We start from the raw sequence: 19,902 nt of genomic DNA, 5'->3' as shown, positions 1-19,902 counted from the left end.
TTGAGAAAAATTTACTTCATCTTGCAAATATCTCCACTAATGATAATGGTGCAGATATGCTGACAAAGGCCTTATCGATGAAGAAACAAAATACATGTCGGCAGCTAGCCGACATGAACTCCAGTTGATTAGTTGAATTGGAGTATCCCCTTGGGCTAGAGGGAGAGATTGTTGGGTCCAGCCCTATCCCTCATTAATGGTGTGGGGAAGTGGAATAGCCACCCACTACTTCTCATTAATGCAAGAGAAGTTGAAGGGCTAGCCCTATCCCTCCATTAATGATGTGGGGAAGTGGAATAACCACCCACTTCCCATTAATGCAGGAAGTTGAAGGGCTAAAACCCCTTCAGTTTCTGGAATGAGTCTAGAAGGCTCTATGCCATCTATAAATAGGGGTGCAAAGGCTGTGTGCTAGTGTGAGAAGAGCATAGTGCTGTGAGCAGAGTGACTGTGTGCAGCGTGCAAAGAGAGAAGAAGTAAGAAAAAGAGAGTAGATAGAAGAAGAGGAAGGAAGAAGGTTCGTCACCACGCATTGATCCTCAGAGAGAGGTGTTGGTTGTGGTATGGGTTTTGACTCAGGTTGTGCACCCGAGAGGTAATCTTGTATCCCTCTCTTCTTGTGATTTCGTTGTTGTTATTCTCTTTAGCTTTGGGCAAGCTATTGGACGTTGTAATATCTACATTGTACTCTCTATTCTTATTATAGTGGATTATTCTCTCCGTGCCCCGTAGATGTAGGTCGTGTTGTGATTTGATTGTGCCTTTATTAGATCCTATATTACTTCCGTACGAATATTTTTGTTATCCTTATTTCTCTACATTTTTCACCCATTAAAGAAAAAAAATGTAAGAAAAAATACATACCACAATAAGATTTTTAAGTCTTACTTGTCGTAAAGCCCTTCTAAAATATTGAAGGAAGAGAATCCACCATTTTCATCTTCAAAAATTTGAAAGCATGCTTTTTGAGGCACCAACAAAGCGAAGAATCACATGATCTTCTGTCTTCAACCTTGCTCTAATACCATGTGAGAATGTTTACAAAGAAACAATACGCATACAAGCACAAATACTTTGAAAAAGATGTGCACAAAGGCACTCACACAACACTTGAACAAATACGCATAAAGGCGTAAAAATAAGCAAACATGCACAAAGGCATGTATCTATTGAAAGAGAGCAATGCGTGAGACTCTCAAGCTTTTGAATACAAGGGAAACACCCCTATTTATATAAGTGCCAAATGAACCACCTTGGGGCTCCCAAAGGAGTCGTTGGGAGCCTCCAACGGTCACAATTGTGACCATTGGCCCCCCCCCAATGACTCTATTGGGAGGCCTCCAAGGTGATGACAAAGATATAAAAAAAAGAAAATAAAAAAATAAAATAGAAAAAGAAAGGAAAAAATAAAAAATGAAAATACATGCATATTTCAAGTGAAATATGCATAAAATTGGAAATTACAGAAATACCTTTTTTGGGTATTATGATTAAAGTATAATATATATATATATATAATGGGATCTTTGGGTTTACATTTTAACATGCTGAAGTGCCATGTTGATCAGTCTTTTTTGAAAATATTGCTTGTATTAGAGTTTCATGTTGGAGAACTCTAGATCATCTGAATTTTTTTATCTGGCTTTCAGCTATTTTACCTACATATGGAGGTGCACGGGTATAGTTTCAAAGAAGTTTTAAGAATTAAATGTGGACACTTGCCATACATGCGTAAGTGTGCGCTCGTGATGCCATATAGTTATTTTTTGATAAATTAAAGATATCTATATCCTTTTTGGAATATTAGAATTTTTTTTTATAGTCCAACAGAAAAAGGCCGGAGCTACATACTGGGGCTAGTCTCTCTCTCTCTCTCTCTCTCTCTCTCTCTCTCTATATATATATATATATATATAACCCAATTGCGCTGGCCGTCATCTGTTAGGGTATTTAAATAAAAAAAACTAAGGCTTTTGCTTGCCCTAACCTCCCCCACCCGCGCCCCATCTCCCGTCTCCTCTCCCTCTCCCACCCGTGCCCCGTCTCCTCTCCCTCTCGTTTCCCACCTGCGTGGAGACGTCGCCGGAAGCCGCGACGCAGGTATGTCTCTCTTTCTGCACCCCTCCCTCTCTCTGCAACCCTCCATCTTTGCTGATTTTTTTGCTTGATTATGATCTGGTTAGGGTTTCAAATTGTTTAAGTTCAGGGTTAGGGTTTCGAATTGTTTCCTTTTACTCTCTTTTGCTTGATTATGATCTCAGTGAGAATAATTTCGTGAAATTGGAGTTCGATCTTACATTTGATGGATATATGTGTGCCTGTGACTTTTGCCGCTGTTTTTTTCTTTTTCTGTTTTTGGGAATATTGGTTGTTTGATTTGATATTTGGCTTAACTTTTTTTTTAGGATTTTGGTGGTGAGAAAAATGAGATCTTTTGTGGGGGTGTTTGATGGTCATGATCCCTATGGCCATAACGTGCTCACCATTTTTTAAGCACGTGGTAAACCTCTGTTATTGGATTCGGACTCAGATCCAGGTCAATGTATTCTAACTAAAACTGGGCCCCATTTGGTAAGAACAGATATTTCAGTTTAGCTGCAGACACGGGCCCTTACAATAGTCCAAGTTTAATCCAAACCGGAACCGGACCTAGAATGGGCCTGCTGAATCAAGAGTTGGACATCTCATGTAGGGGACTATGTGGAGAACTTGAGACGCTTTCATCCATTCTGTAGATCTCGTTTGGGTGGTTGTTTTCTCTTGTTTCTTCATGGGTTTCTCACTATGATGGGGAATTTTATGGTCACGTAATAAAAATAGAAAAACAAAAAAAAATGGAAAAAGAGGAAACAATCTTTGCAGAGTCAAGCTCGAGTTTTAGAATTAAATAAGAACTTTAATGGAGAAAGCATATGTATTATTTGGCAAGCACAAAACATATCTAAAAGACATGTTTATGATCTCTAGAATCCAATTATATGATTTTTTGTGCCTTCCTTTTGTACCTTAAATAGTGATAGGATGTGTTTAGTGTTGAACTACTTAGGCCTTGTGGATAATCGAAGCTATCCAATGTGAGAAAAATTGATTTCGTGTTTAAGATTGTACTGAATTTAGGCAAATTTTCTTTGACATATTGAATATTATTTTTCCATATTAATTTGGAACCTTATGATGCCTCATCATTTGATCATGACAATTAGTTGTTTTGGTCATTAAAAGACTTTTGCGGAACACTATCAAAATTTTGGCTACAAAAACTTGGAAAGAGTTAGTTCCCATAACAAATTGTAGCTTTACCATAATCACAATGAATTCCCATTGAATAACTCGGATGAACAATGATTGCTAGAATACTCTCCAAGTTCTGGCCTGACCAGATGGATGAAAGTGATCAACAATTACTTGGGATATACAAATGTTTTTGTTTCTAAAAGTTTTCAATTAGTGTGTAATTCTTTCCAAATTTCGGCCGTGCAAAGCGCAGAGAAGAATTCTAATTGGAGTTTCCAGAACAAGTGTAAAATTCATTTAGCAAGTTGTGTGAACATTGATAAGGTTAGTCTAAAGGAGTTATACATGCATGTGGTGTGTGTTGTTAGACTTCATTTTAAGTTTATGATATTTACAAACATTAATAATTAAAGTCTTATCTGGAATGTATGTTGGTCAATCTGTTTTAAGTTTTAACAACGCACAAGCCAGTAGCAAGATAAAACCTTGGTAAATTGATATCCTTTCATGGCCAATCAGGCATCTGAGTTCTAATCATATGAAATTATTTACCTTTTGCTGCTGCATGGTGTTGGTAGTGTGCTATTTCAATTGCATGCAAAACATTTTCACCAATTTTCATGCTTGCAACCTATGTCACCTGGGTACGGGTGCTGGTGCTGGTGCGGGTACGGTTATGGAGGGTACGACACAGAGCGAAACTGGTTTTTTAAAAGTCATTTTTGTAGCTTCTTTGACCAGGTGGTCAACCAAACCAACTTGGTTTAATTAATCAAGTAATAATAAGGGAAGGGTGCCCTTCCCCCTTCTCTCTCTGTTTGTTGAGAAGAAAAGAAGAAGAGAGGAAGTACGCTCTCTCTCCCTCCCTAGTCTCGCTCTCCCCCTCTCTCTCTTGATTCCCCTCTCTCGCTCTCTCGATTTACCCCTCTCGCTCTCTCGCTTTCTCTGGTCTCGCTCTCCCCCCTCTTTGGCTCTCGTCTTCATGCGGGAAAGACGAGAGAGAGAGAGAGAGAGAGAGAGTCGAGGGTTTCGGGGAGGGGTTTTGTTTTTTGCTTTTTTTTTGAGGTTTGGGTACCAGGCGGACCCGTAGTATGCCTGGTACCCATACCCGTGTCGACATGGGTACGACGGCTAAAGTTTCGTGTCGCGGTAACATAGCTTGCAACAATGTGTATTATGATCTTAGTTCCAACTGGTTTTAACCAAAGCACATTTTTCCTTTTCCTTTAGGTGCCAAGAAGTGCAATCTTTTAGTTGATCCAATGAAGCACTTTGTCAAGATTATGGCCTTGCTTGTGGCCACATCTGCTATTTGGATTTTCCTATTGAAATCATCAGTTGTCTCTGACAGCTATTTTTGGTTGGTGAGTGTCATATTCTTGTTTTGCTGCATTACTTATCTTCAACTGTCTTCTTTGAAGAACTTATTGTGATATGATATTCGACAAATTATTTATGTTGTTCTTTTCAGCTGCCAGTCTATTTTGTGATAGCACTGGGTTGCTATGGCCTTTTAATGGTGGGAATTGGTCTAATGGTGTTCCCTACATGTCCGCAAGAAGCTGTCTTGTTACAGAAGGTCTGTTGCTTTCTATACGTTTATGTTATATGCTGCTTGTTTGACAAAATTTGATGCTTCATGTACATTCACAATTTCTATTTAAACAAAAAGCAAAGTCATCTAATATGTTGTATGGTGATGTTATTATACTTTGTGAACTCTACCATATTTAAGGTTGCATTCTCTTCTAGCATACTCTGTGATATTAGGGAATTCACTAAAAAAAGTGAAATTTCACAAAAAGGTGTGATGTCAAAAACTGAAGGCATGCAAGAACACTGCACCTTTTGGTGAGACCTTGTTGGTAAAGTGCAGTTGAAGTCTCTCTGATGAGGGGTATAGAAGTATCTCTTCCCCTTGTTGGACTTCCTATATATGTCAAAAATATAAGTGAAGGTTTGGATGACCCTTGCATCTATGTGGAGAGGTGTCACATATAAAACATGCATGGATAGAGATTGGCAATAATCCTCTTAACCCTGTACTTGCTTGATATCTTTGTTAATCAAATTTGTAAGAGTACTATCTTCCACAATTTTTAAACGACTATCATTTAAAACATAAGTCTTTCTAATTCTTTTGCCTCACTTTATGTTGGTAGATGAACCAGGCTTATGTCCCATGGCCAGCAATTTGCAACGAAAATATCCTTATCTCTAGCAACTTGAAGGATGGTAGTAAATAATGAAGTTAGAGAGCTTAACAGTCTTGTCTTTTCAAAAACTAAGACAAACCCTATGGCCTGAAATCCTTTCCAATAGCTAGACTTTCCAAAGGCCACCAGAACCTGATTTCCAAGCCAATCGATTATTCAAATTAGGAAGGTAATCCATACAACTTTCCAGTGACCCTCATGTGCCAGTAGCCACCATCATTTCGTCAAATGTGCCTTGTTCATTAGGGAAAGGCTCCTAATATATGTTAAAATGTAAAACTGTACATATATGTATATATAATAATATTATATTATTATATATATATATAAATACATTTTTCATTTCTTTCATTTCTGTAATTTTTTTCCTTTATTTTTATTTTTTGTCTTTATGTCATCTAGTTCGGTTTGAACTAGAATGACTGTTGCTAGTCAAGTCCTGTCCAGACTTGACTAGCAATAGAGCTGTTGGACTGACACAGTCCAACAACTCTAAATAGAGCTGTTGGACTATTGAGTCCTCTTTCAGCTGTGTATATAAAGGGGTGCAGCCCCTCTTGTATTTTACTCCAATGCTTCTTAAGCAATTGGTTTTTCATATCAATAAAGAATACATTTTTATTTTTATTTTGTTTCCAGTTATACCCTTTTTAAGGGTTATGCTTTAGTGTCATTCTTGACACTTGCTCTTGTTAATCTAAGCTCGTGTTTCGAAGATCCCCATTTCATTTCATGGTATCAGAGCCGCAGAAGTACTAAATCTTGAGGAAAAGCTGCCTCGGTTTCCGTGCCCGTTTGCAAAAGTGTTCGCCACTTGAAGAGAAGTGTTTTATCACTTCATTGGAGAGGATTTCACATCTTGTTGTATTGTTTTTTTTTCTTTCTTTTTCATTTTTCTTCTTGTTTCTCTTCTATCCCTATTCTTTCTCTCCTTGTAATCGATGGATGACAATGATAAAGTCACCATCATGCCTATGAAACTAAGTGATACGAACTATGTAACATGGGCTTCAATCATGAAACACCATATATGGGGAAAAGGCTTATGGGGGATTGTGGATGGTTCCGATTCGGAACCTAAGCTATCTCTTACTAAAAAGGAGGGAGATAAAGAGGTCCCTCTATCGGAAGAAGAGAAAATCAAGGCTATTGCCTCATACGAGAAGAAATGGAAAGAATGGAGAATATCTCATGCGAAGATAATGTCATGGCTTATCAATAGCGTTGACATTAAAAAATGCTCAAGTCTTGCCAAATTTGATCATGCTGATAAGGCATGGGAATACCTTAAGAATATGTATTCCCTTAAAGATATTGCACACGTGTGCAACCTCCAAGAAAAAGTTCGAATGATGACACAAGGAGACAAAACTATTCGTGAATATTACAATGGGTTGTCCGAACTTTGGGAAGAACTTTCCCTTTTAGAACCAAAGTGGCATTGTGCCGAAGACATCGAGCTTCGTCAGAAACAACTCGATGCTGAACATTTTTACCAGTTTATCACTGGATTAAGGCCGGAATTTGAAACCACTAAATCGGCCCTACTTCATCGGGGAAAAATTCCTTCTATTGTTTAAACTATTGAAGAGTTAACAATGAAAGAAAATCGTCTCCGGAAAGGTTCTTTAAAAATTGAAGATGATTCCGTTTTAGCCGTGTCTAGACCAGGGAATCATGTTCGATCATATAGGCCTCCTCACTTTAACCGACAAAATGGTGACTATGATAAGAAGAAAGTTATTTGTCATCACTGTCATGAACCGGGACACTACAGGCCACAATGTCCCAAACTTAAGGAGCTGAGAGAAAATAGAGCTGCAATTGCTGGATCGGAGCCTAAAGATCAGGATGCACCAGTTTCCCTGGCCCAACTAATGGAGATTCTTCAGCCTCTCATCAAAGGTGCCTCTTCCTCATCTGAAGCTTCAACCGGCGCAGCAGCCTCATCTTTTTCTGATCTAGGTAAAATTTCTTGGCTTCTTGACTCTGGTGCATCTATTCATATGACCCCAAATAATCAAAGTCTATCCAAATGTGTTAAAAATAAAACAAGTGTGTCAAATGTCTTTACTGCTGATGGGACTTCTCTTGAAATAGAAGGAATAGGAAATTTTGAAAAAATTTATAAAACAAAAAATTTTTTTATTCCAGAAATTAGACATGTTCCCAAATTAAATTTAAATCTTTTATCTGTATCTAAAATTTCTGATTATGGGTGTAATATTTCTTTTTCTTCTCATGGTTGTTGGGTACAGGATCGCCAGTCAGGCAAGCTGATTGGGGAAGGCCATAGAGAAGAAGGACTCTATTACATGGATTTTTTGGAAATGCCGAAGAAAGCTTTTTGTTATAATATTCAAAAAATAGAGTTGGAACTGTGGCATAAGAGACTTGGTCACCCACATATAGCCAAAATCCAACATTTTCCAAATCAAGGGAAATTTTGTAACTCTGAATCAGACTACTTGAATTAATACACTCGGATGTTTGGGGTCCTGCACCAGTAATTTCTAAAGGAGGATTTGTTTACTATGTTATTTTTGTCGATGATTTCTCCCGACATACGTGGATGTACTTTCTCAAACATAAGTCTGAAGTATTTTCATACTTTCAAACTTTTCATAATATGGTTAAAAACAAGTTTCAAAATGATATTACTATTTTTCGCACAGATTCAGGGGGAGAGTTTTTATCCACAGATTTTCAAAATTATCTTAAATTGCATGGCATCACACATCAAAGATCTTGTCCTTATACACCTCAACAAAATGGACTGGCAGAACGAAAACATCGCCATATTATAGAAACCACTAGGACTTTATTAATAGCAAATCAAGTCCCAAAAGACTTTTGGGCAGAAGCTGCCTTAACTGCCACCTATCTCATTAATAGGATGTCATCTTCTTCGTTACAAAATATTACTCCCATTGAAAAACTTATGAACATTTCTCCAGACTACTCTAGACTAAGAATATTTGGGTGCAAATGTTTCATATTTACTGACAAAAATGATAAACTTTCCCCTCGTGCGATTCCCTGTGCCTTTTTAGGATATGCTGAAAACCAGAAAGGTTATAGATGTTTTGACTTCAAAAATAATAAACTATATGTGTCTAGAAATGTTTCCTTTCTTGAAAAGGAGAGCTTCTTTGATTTTAGAAAATTAAAAGACGTCACTGAGTACTCCTTTTTGCTAGATCTAACATCAACATCTGATGAATATGACCTTGACTGTAACTTTGATGATGATCAAAGAATTATTGATCTTAATGTTGAAAATGAAGAAGTTCATAGAGATACTAGTATTCAATATTCCAGGCGACAAGAGTCTAATCCTCCATGTGCACTTGAGAAATATTCTAACATTCCAACTAGACAATCAACCCGAATCTCGAGGCCTCCAAGAAAGTTTGTATCATACGAGTCTTTCTCACCCACATATAGGGCAGTTATTGCATTAATTCACTCATATGAAGAACCATCCACATATTTTCAAGCAAAAAATGATATCAAATAGATAGAAGCCATGAAAGCTGAATTAGATGCACTTGAAAAGGCTTCTACATGGAATATTCAAGATCTTCCTACAGGGAAGAAAACTATAGGATGTCGATGGGTTTATAAAATTAAAACCAAGAGTGATGGTACTCTTGAAAGATATAAAGCCCGTTTAGTAGCCAAAGGTTATGCCCAAGAATATGGGATTGATTATGAAGAAACCTTTGCTCCGGTGGCTCGTATGACTACTGTCCGAACCTTAATTGCCTTAGCTTCTATCAAAAAATGGTCTATTTTTCAAATGGATGTCAAAAATGCTTTTTTAAATGGAAAGTTAGTTGAAGAAGTATATATGGAACCCCCTCCTGGTCTAAGTATTCCTAAGGGTAAAGTCCTTCGCTTAGAAAAAGCTCTTTATGGACTTAAACAAGCACCAAAAGCTTGGTATGATAGGTTTAGTCGTGTTATGATTGATATTGGTTTTCAATTCTGTTTAACTGACACTGCTTTGTTTATTAAGAATTCTGATGCAGGGATCATTGTGCTTCTTCTCTATGTGGATGATATGATCATCACCGGAAGCGATAAACAGGGAGTTGAAACAATCAAAACACTTCTTAAATCCCATTTTGAAATGACTGATTTGGGTTTGTTGAGATATTTTTTAGGCATTGAAGTTGTTTATTCTCTTAGATGATATTTATTATCTCAGACTAAATTTGCTTTTGATATTGTTTTCAGGTCTGGTATTACTGATGATAAGAAAGTCGACACTCCAGAAGTTGTTAATGTTAAAATGAAGATTGATGATGGAGAACTTCTTGCAGACCCTACTCCTTACAGACAGCTTGTCGGGGCACTTTCCTATCTATCCATTACCAGACCAGATATAGCACATGCTGTTCATACAGCAAGTCAATTTCAACATGCTCCTACTTCTGTTCATATGGGAGCAGTCATGCGTATCATCAGATACATCAAGTCCTCTTTTTCACGAGGACTTTTCTTATCTTCCTCCTCTTCTCTTGATTTAATTGCATATACTGATGCTGATTGGGGAGGTGATCCCAATAACAGACACTCAACCACTGGCTTTTGTGTCTTTTTAGGGGAATCATTAATCTCGTGGAGGTGTAAAAAGCAGCAGAAGGTATCTCTCTCATCCACCGAAGCTGAATACAGAGCCATGACAACCACGACCATGGAAGTAGTTTGGCTCCGACGATTGCTTGCTGACATGGGAGTTGAAGCAACAAAGGCTTCACAAATGTGTTGTGACAACAAAAGTGCGATCTATATTGCCAGTAACAGAACATTCCACGAACGCACCAAACACATCGAAATGGATTGTCACTACGTCAGAGAGGAATATCTACACGGGATAATTGATCTGGCATATGTCACTTCAGAATATCAGTTAGCAGACTTCTTTACAAAGCCTCTTGCTGCTCCCCGATTTCACTTTCTCTTAGACAAACTTTCGCTCATTGTACCGTAAGTTTGAGAGGGAGTGTTAAAATGTAAAACTGTACATATATGTATATATAATAATATTATATTATTATATATATATATATATAAATACATTTTTCATTTCTTTCATTTTTTTCCTTTATTTTTATTTTTTGTCTTTATGTCATCTAGTTCAGTTTGAACTAGAATGACTGTTGCTAGTCAAGTCCTGTCCAGACTTGACTAGCAATAGAGCTGTTGGACTGACACAGTCCAACAGCTCTTAATAGAGCTGTTGGATTGACACATTCCAACAGCTCTAAATAGAGCTGTTGGACTGTGCCCAACAGCTCTATTGAGTCCTCTTTCAGCTGTGTATATAAAGGGGTGCAGCCCCTCTTGTATTTTACTCCAATGCTTCTTAAGCAATTGGTTTTTCATATCAATAAAGAATACATTTTTATTTTTATTTTGTTTCCAGTTATACCCTTTTTAAGGGTTATGCTTTAGTGTCATTCTTGACACTTGCTCTTGTTAATCTAAGCTCGTGTTTCGAAGATCCCCATTTCATTTCAATATAGACCTCTCACAATTCCTTAGGTATCCAAAGAATTTCCAGAAACCCAATGAATAACTGGACGGTGAGATATCTTCTCCAAAGATAGAAAATGACAAGCCATCTATTTTTTCCATCCTCTTAGACAGTCAATATATGGAGATATAGTACGATGTCATGTTGTTGAGGGCATGTCTTACCTGTGAGCCTTTTTGATCCATTGTTACCACTAGAAAGCTGCTTCCTTTAAATGGAAGCAGATATTAATAATATTTTGGTCTTGGGCCATATGATGTGAGTCCTCATAGTACCTCACCATCAAAACAAGGGATCAAGTTGGATAGATTGTGGGTGGATGAATCATGAGAACCTGAATCGGAAGAAAATTTGCTTGCCCTCAATTGGTATACTCTATTAAGGGATTGACCTTCAAACTTCTCAATTTTCTCTTATCAAAGAGTAGCATCCATTTGATTGAACTTACTGCCAATTGCTGAAGCCTTCTGCAAGTTATACTGGAGGATTTTCACTTGGCATTCAGAATCTTATTCGTGACTTCATGCGCAAGATTCAAAAGAAAGTAATTGCAGAGGCTTTGAAGAAAATGAAATCAAGAAGGGCAGTTGGCCCAGATGGTATACCTATCGAGGCTTGGAAATGCTTGGGAGAGAAAGGTTTAGAATGGTTGACAAATCTTTTTAACTTGATTTGGCGAACAAATAAGATGCCTAATGAGTGGAGGAAGAGTACTTTGGTGCCTTTATATAAGAATAAGGGTGATATACAAGATTGCACAATCTATCGTGGTATAAAACTCATGAGTCATACTATGAAACTTTGGGAGAGGGTGATTGAGTCTAGGTTGAGGAAGGTTGTCATGATATCGGAGAATCAATTTGGTTTTATGCCTGGAAGATCAACTATGGAAGCTATACATCTTCTTAGACAACTTATTGAAAGATATAGAGAGAGGAACAAAGATTTGCATATGGTTTTTATTGATTTAGAGAAGGCATACGATAGAGTACCTAGGGACGTTCTCTGGTGGACAATGATGAAGAAAGGTGTTTCTCTCAAGTACATTAGTATAATTAAAGATATGTATGAAGGAGTAGTAACCAATGTCCGCACTTGTGGAGGGGTGACAACCAATTTTCCGATAACGGTTGGGTTACATCAAGGATCTGCTTTAAGCCCTTTCCTATTTGCGATAGTGATGGATGAGCTTACGAGATCAATTCAAGAAAATGTACCGTGGTGTATGTTGTTTGCTGATGATATTGTTTTGATTGATGAGTCTAGAGCTGGGGTTAATGCTAAGTTAGAATTATGGAGACAAACATTGGAAGCTAGAGGTTTTAAGTTGAGTAAGAGTAAGACTGAATATATGGAATGTCGGTTTAGTAAGCAACGAAGTAGTGATGGGAGTGTAGTGAAGCTTGGTGAGCAAGATATACCGGTGAATGATTATTTCAAATATTTGGGATCCATCATTCAAAAGTACGGAGAAATTGATGGAGATGTAAATCATAGGATAAAGGTTGGGTGGATGAAATGGAAAAGTGCTACTGGAGTGCTGTGCGATCGTAGAATGCCATTGCGGTTGAAGGGAAAGTTTTATAGGACGACTATTAGACCCGCTTTACTATATGGTACGGAATGTTGGGCTGCCAAGAGACATCATATTCAAAAAATGAGTGTAGCTGAGATGCGGATGCTTAGATGGATGTGTGGAAATACAATAAAAGATAAGATTCGGAACGAAGAGATACGTAAGAAGGTAGGTGTTGCACCCATTGAAAATAAGATGCGAGAGAATCGTTTACGGTGGTTTGGACATATTCGGCGAAGGCCTAATGATGCTCCAGTTAGAAGGTTGGAGAAATGGGAAAATATATTAGTTAAAAGAGGTCGGGGTAGGCCTAGGAAGACTTGGATGGAGATGATAGGAAAGGATATGAATGCTTTGAACCTCACCGAGGACATGGCGTTGGATAGAAATGATTGGAGGAAAAGGATTCATGTGGAAGACCCAAAATGAATTTCTTTTTTGGTTCATATCGCTGACCCCAATTGTTTTGGGATGAAGGCGTAGTTGTTGTTGTTGTTGTTGTATTCAGAATCCTCCATTAACTGTTGGATACAATTTTCTCGATACTTTGTGCATAAGCCTGTGCCTGCTTGAAATACTGGGGTGTTGATTTAATACATTTCTCAATTGGGGTAATATTTCTAAGAGTAGCATAAGGTGTTTAGTTTATATGGTAATTAGGTAAACTATAGCATGTTCTACTTTTCTCTATTTGAGAAAAAATGGGCACGGTCATCTCAGTTGGGGAGGTTGGGGCAAGATCTTTGATGTACGGTTTCATTAGAAGAGAGATACGTTTGAATGTTCCTACATATTCTTCTCCTGAATCTGAGTGTAAAAAAACAGTATTAGTTTTGAACTGTTTCTTGAAATAAGGATGAGTTTTAACGAATACATCCCAGTATATCAGGAAAATTCATCTTCAACCACTATGTAGTAGGCAAAAGTCAAAACACTGTTCCCTAGACTTCAATATATACAATATCAAAAGGATAAGTGAAAATAGTGTTTCTAGAAGTAAAGGTGGTTTACAAATCTTTTTAAAAATGTAGTCATTACATGAAAGGTTTTTGACTATCATTAATGAATTTCCTCAGTAGAAGAAATGACAAAATTTAGGACTTGGATGCTGTAATCTTCTCTGCCATGACAACATATTAGACTTAGATGCTACACAATCTAATGCTTGTTGAAATGACAAGCACAAAAGGTCCATCTGATACAAGTTCGTTGGTTAGGTGGTTCATCAACCTGACAAGGTCTCTTTTCTGCACATGGCACCATGCTTCCACGTTATTTTAGCGCTTGGTTTTTTTGAGACATAGGAGATAATTTAACTAACCTTCTTTTCAAGTCTGTCTGAAATTTTATCATTGTTAACATCTTTTACTGTCATTGCATGGGTTTTGTGAAGGGATAATATAAAAACTGCGTGAAACTGTGTCCGCTTCACAGGTCTCCTGCACTATTTATTCTCAAAGATGATCAGTTGTTACATTCATATGGAAACCTTCTACTAGTTCATATGTAATTAGTGCAGTGGGCTTAACATGATATTACATTGGATGTTCCATTGACTTGATGTTTTAATTTACTTGCGTCAATATGTTTTATATTTTATGCCTCATTTGCCTCTGAAGGTGTGCTACTTCATGATTAACATGAGCACCTTCTATCTTGATGAACATGCTTGTTTTTTGTCTTGTGTGCTGGATCTGAGTTACACACTTCTGTTGCAGGATGTTGCTGAGGCTGTGGAGTTTTTGAAGCAAAGAGGAGTTGACGTTAGTGCTTATAGAAGTTGACAATTTAATTTTCACTATCACTATATTTTCCTTAACATTCTACAAACTGTCGTCTTTTTTGAGATAGTTTGAAATTTTCTAGTGTGAAAAGAAAACCACTTATGAAATAATTTTTTGTGTTTCCATTCCCGATGGAATAAGATTTTCTCATCCTATCATTAGTGAAAAACTCAATGAACTTGAATATGGGGTAGCGTTCTATACTGTATAGCTATGACTTTCCAGACTATTCTGCTCGACTCTCTTACATTTCTTAGGCCTTGGATTTTAAGGGCTTTGTGGGTGTTTATGTTTCTTTCTTCATTGGTAATGTTAGATTGACACAAGGTCCTAAAAAATGATGAAATATCATGGATTACTTGGCAAGAGATAAATTGTCAAAAGGGTAACTTCTACAAATGACACATACACATCTTAGCGCATCACATTCCATAATATTGTGTATATGTATTTGGTGCTATTGAAGGCACAAAACTATCAAGTATAATAACCTTCTTTTTCATACTTGAATTTTTTACTAGATCAGACCTTATGGATGTGATCTACAAGGTTTGTTTAGTAGAAAATGAGTTTTGAATCATGAGAATATGACATGTAAGTAGGTTTTAAAGAGCTTCAAAAATCAATAGACCATAATGCACTAAAATTTCATTACTCAAAAAAACATTTTTTTAGATCGAGATAACATGATCCAAGGTTTGATCCTTAGTAAACAAACCATGCTGAGCACATCTATGTGGTCAGATTAAGTAGATAAAGCTTGAACCTATGATTTTCAGCTCAATAGTTTTGTGCTTTTAATAGCACCAAATGTTAAACCCAAAGGCTACCTGGGTTTAGGCAGACCCCTACCAGTTATACAAAGATATCATTGGGATTTGAACTTGCACCGTCCCAACACAAGGTGACGTGCACTAGCTGCTCCTTCTAGACAAGTGGAGCCCCCATTGAAGTATTTTTCTTATATATGAAAGTGATGTGTGTATATAGATAAAGATATCACACATGCACTTTCATATATAAGAAAATTACTTCAATGGATTTTATTTGCTTTTGGATGTTGGATTAGTGACATATATAATAACCCTATTGATTTTAACATGTAACATAAAACAATTACCAAGTGATAATGTCATACTTCATATTCTGCAAATGCTTCTTTGAAAAGCTTGAGGCATTTAAAGACAAGAACTTTGGTTTGTTCAACGTAGTATTTTTCTTTTACAGACTTCTTTTTTTGAATATTATCAGGAGAGTTGATACCTTAACAAGTTTGGAAAGGCCTGTAAAATTACTGCCCGTAACATTAGGTAAAAATAATCAGCATCCCGTCTTTGTGTTTAGACACCTGCTAATTGTGGACAAGCTGTCTTCTTCAGTAATGAGTACATGTCAAATATACCAAAGTAATTTCAACAGTTATTTTTTTTGAGATAAAGGAAAACGTTTCATTAAAACCAACAATTCACAATCATACAGAAAAGGTCATCGACGAGAGATCAATTACCAACGAGTCAAAGAGACGGAGATCTGTGGATTACAGAAATTTCAACCAGTCTTGGAACCCCTATTTAGACCCAGCAATATAGAAAGCTTCTATCGTTGACAACTCTGGCATTCGGGTCCTTTCATATGAACCACCAAGTCATCGTTATACAAGTACGCCAAATGAACAACCATTTTTTTTTAGTGGGCAAACCAGAGTTACTGGAAGCACCATAGACAATGGGGAAGCACACTTTTCTGAAACGTCGTACTTTAGAAACGTCCTAGAAAGCGTAAAAAAAATTAGGAAGCACGCTTTTCATTTAGGGAAAGCTCACTTTTCCTTTTTTTTTTTGCTTCTCTTTCACTTCCTAGGTCGCTTCTGGTTTGCTTCTTAGGTCGTTTCCGAGATGATTTTTGGTTCTTTTTTAAGTAGTTTCACGCTACTCGCTTCTTAAAATTTTGAAATTGCCTCGCTTTCCGAATCGCTTCTCGCTCCGGCTTCTGACAATTTTTGGGGCAAACTATGGTGGGTCCTCTAAGAAGATCAGTTCCCCAAGACTGTTTCCGAGGTTCAAGAGCCAATTTACCCCAGCAAGTTGAAAGGATCTCCCAAAACAGGTGGTAACCTGATTCTTCTTCTGAAACACATGAGCAACATCTAATAGGGAACTGCATGCCTGTGCGATGGAGATGGAGCCGAGTTTGTGCCCTGTCATATAACATCAACCAAGCAAAGAATAAAGATCTAGGAAATACATTGAACCGGAAATGCAGCAGCATTAGGGCCATTGAGGTCGTGCTCAATCCAGTCGCAGAACTCCGTCCAACATGAAGCCCTTCCCCCCCCCCCCCCCCCCCCCCCCCCCCCCCCCACCACCACCACCACCACCACACACACACCAAGGTTGCAAATCGTGATCTGTGCGTAGAGGAGGACCAGGAGAGTGGGTGCCCATTGCACATAGGTGGAGCCTCCCGAAGCAGTTAATTTTTTTTTTTTGTAAAAGCCCAGTCCTAGCCCAGCCCTGACTGCAGCAAATAGTTTGATTTGTCCATATGAAATAGATTTTTATTAATAATTGTAGCCATTTTTTATTTTATCTCAATTTTTTTTTTCGGGGCCGATGCCCCCGAACCCCCGACTATCAAACCAGTTTTTTTTTCCTACACCCTGTTTGCCCCCACCCTCACATGAATCCTAGCTACGCCACTGGACTTGCATAGTGTATTTTAAAAACTTGTAGGAAACATGTCACTTGTATTTTATACTTTAATCTATGTTACACCCGAACACTTAATTTTGACTCTTGTTCTGCATCCCCTTTCATGGTGAGTCCGGTGCAATCACATGGCACAATTTTTGTGCATTAAGCACCAGATTGCCCTCCATCAGGCCTTGGCCTTACAACTGAGGCCTGTCCCCAAGATGAAGGGTGATCAGGTGCTTAATACACAAATATTTGTGGAATCATATTGCACCTGATCTTTTCACTTGCATGGTATTCATATTAGAAACTTTACAAATATGGTCGTGTCCACTGCCATATTCATGTGACAGCTTTTAATTCAATGAATCTTTTCAAAATGGCAGCGTGTACATAGATTTTACTCTGTATGATGGTAAGCACTAGGGGTGTCAACGGGTTTGGTTCGGACCCAGATGGAACCAGACTTGGTGCTGATTTTTGGGTATAGTATTGGGTCCGGACCCAGGTCTAATCAGACCCACCATAAGCGAAACCATACCCAGACTCGATAAGAACTACATGAACCAGACCCGGTAAAACTATATTTTTTATCATTTTTACATTAAAAATTTACAGGTCTTAATCAGAACTCTGGTCAGGTCCGATATAAAATTTCACAAACTATACCCGGATCCATGTATTAAATTGGACCTTCAGGTTTGGATTCAGGTCTTAATCGGGTCTTCTTATTTGTCACCATACCCAAACCCTATAGGGTTTGGTTCAGGTTGGGTCTAGGTAAACCCAACCCGTTGACACCCCTAGTAAGCACTAAAACCAACAATGGGAATTTTTTTTTTAAATGATGTAGAAAAAAATGATTTGCTTAAATTTTAATCTGCTAAAAAGCTTCTAAAATGAAAGTGTGTGTGCATGAAAATGAGTGGGATTGTGATCTAAAGTTGTGGCTAATTATACAAACATTTGGGATAAACTGGCCCTTTTTATCTTACTGGAGCATGGGTTGTTATTTCTTAACCTCTTGAAAGATAAGGCATACATTCTTTTTGCTTTTATCAAGCTTATCAAAATAGTAACTCTTAATTTTTTATCTTCCATTTGAACTTATTTCTGTTGACTGGATCTGTGAAATGGAGTATCATGATAATGTAATATGATAGCCCTAGTTTGTAAACTTTGATATCCCCTTTATGAAGTTTACTTGCAAATGAGAAAACTAAGCAACAAAATCATTCAAGCAATGGTCATGAGTGGTTACTGAAAGGAAAGCCAACAAGCTTCGTATACTCGAAAAAAGGTAAAACAAAAGGCGTGGCCTTCATTGGATCTATGTGGGTCCAAACCCGTATTCAAACTGGTGCTGCTGGATCTGAACCTATCTAACCTGTTGACACCCAAATATATTGGTTAACTATCTAAGCCCAAATATACTGGTTAACTATCCAACCCAGATACCAGTTAGATCCAGTTTTATATATTGGTTTAAGTTTAGACATATATCCAATTCTCACTGATTTCACCTTGTAATATGGGTACACCAAGAAAAAATTATAACTATTGACATTTTTATGAAAAAATAGGTCAGGTTAACCAAAAAATATTGACGCAAAACATCCTGAGGGTCCGTGCATTGAAGACAAGTTGGATCCATATCCAACTCATCAGATCTGATTCAGGATGCGATCTGTGGTAGATCCAATCATGTAAGACCATCTGGGTTCAACTGGATCTCCACGTACCCATATCCACTTTAAATATCATGTTCTAATTTTTGGGATATTTTTGTTTTTTCTCAGAAATTGTATTTCTATGTTTGATTCTATTTTGTATGTTTGAAATCATTTATGCTTTTTATGTATTTTATTTTATGTAACTTTTTATTTATTTTATTTTTATTTTTTAGGTGTCAGATTCTATGAATCTAGATAGTTCTAGTGCCCTGTAGGATTTTTTGTGACACTAGAGGGTGTATGGGGTAATTGGATAGTTTTATTTTTATTTTTTATAATTTTAATGTTGGATCCAAAGTAATATGTGTGTAAAGATCTAGTTTGAGTATTGGATCTTGTAACAAGATCCAATACCACTACCTGAATCCATATTGGTGCTCTAGAGCTAGACTAATATGAACTTGGGTCAATAATATTCAAGCTTCTCTTGACCAACCACATCAGCCATCCTCATTGGGCGTAATTGATGTGCCGCCCAACTGGTCCAATTAATTCAAAAGGGTGTTGTATCATTGGGCCAACTTGAGGTGCAATAAGAGCTAAAACTTGCTTGAATTAAGCTCTCTCATTGGCCTCAAGGGAGGCTGCCTCTCAGGTGGACAATGAGAGACTTACTCTCTTTATGCCCCTTAAATTTCAGCAGAAAAATTAGTGAGGAGCCTTTTGTCTAACTTTTTAAAAAAATTGAAATGGTGATGAGAGGGAAAGATGTTGTTTGAAGGGTGAACACAATTCCTGTATTTTGATCGTATCTCCCTAGATACTGGTTTAAATTGCACGATCTTTAGTTTGATGGAAAGCTAAGATCTTGCTCTACAAGTTTATTGTTTACAATTTGGCTTGATTCAACTCAGTTAAGCCGTTAAAATCCTAAACAAATTGCCTACTAACGGCATCGAAGAAGAAGGTGAAAGGAAAACTTGAGTTGAAGTTTGGTGTGTGTTTGGAGATTCGTTTGAGGAAGGTCACATTGCCCGAGTTGCTGCAAGAGTCATGTCCACGGCTAGAGGGCTCTGCACTTTCCACCTTCTACGCTCTAGTGTTGGTGTTGGCTGCTGCATAACCGCACCATCTTCTTTACGAAACTGTGTTTGCATCCCTTGACCTCTTGTTATTTTTAT

At 37.5% G+C, this 19,902-nt stretch overlaps 1 protein-coding gene across 1 annotated transcript; it reads left to right on the top strand.

Annotated features, from left to right (window-relative positions):
• The first annotated feature begins 1,963 nt into the window (after window positions 1–1,963).
• On the top strand, window positions 1,964–14,584 carry DPMS3 (dolichol-phosphate mannosyltransferase-like protein). The gene is made up of 4 exons (XM_090012311.1): window positions 1,964–2,100; window positions 4,465–4,598; window positions 4,706–4,813; window positions 14,290–14,584. The coding sequence occupies exons 2-4, from the start codon at window positions 4,497–4,499 to the stop codon at window positions 14,353–14,355; spliced, it is 276 nt and encodes a 91-aa protein (XP_089868437.1). The 5' UTR covers window positions 1,964–2,100; window positions 4,465–4,496; the 3' UTR covers window positions 14,356–14,584.
• Window positions 14,585–19,902: the final 5,318 nt, after the last annotated feature.

Source organism: Nuphar pumila, chromosome 7 (genome assembly GCF_984573655.1).
Source record: "Nuphar pumila chromosome 7, dmNupPumi1.hap1.1, whole genome shotgun sequence".
Taxonomy (NCBI): Eukaryota; Viridiplantae; Streptophyta; class Magnoliopsida; order Nymphaeales; family Nymphaeaceae; genus Nuphar; species Nuphar pumila.
This window is presented reverse-complemented; position numbering and strand designations above follow the sequence as displayed.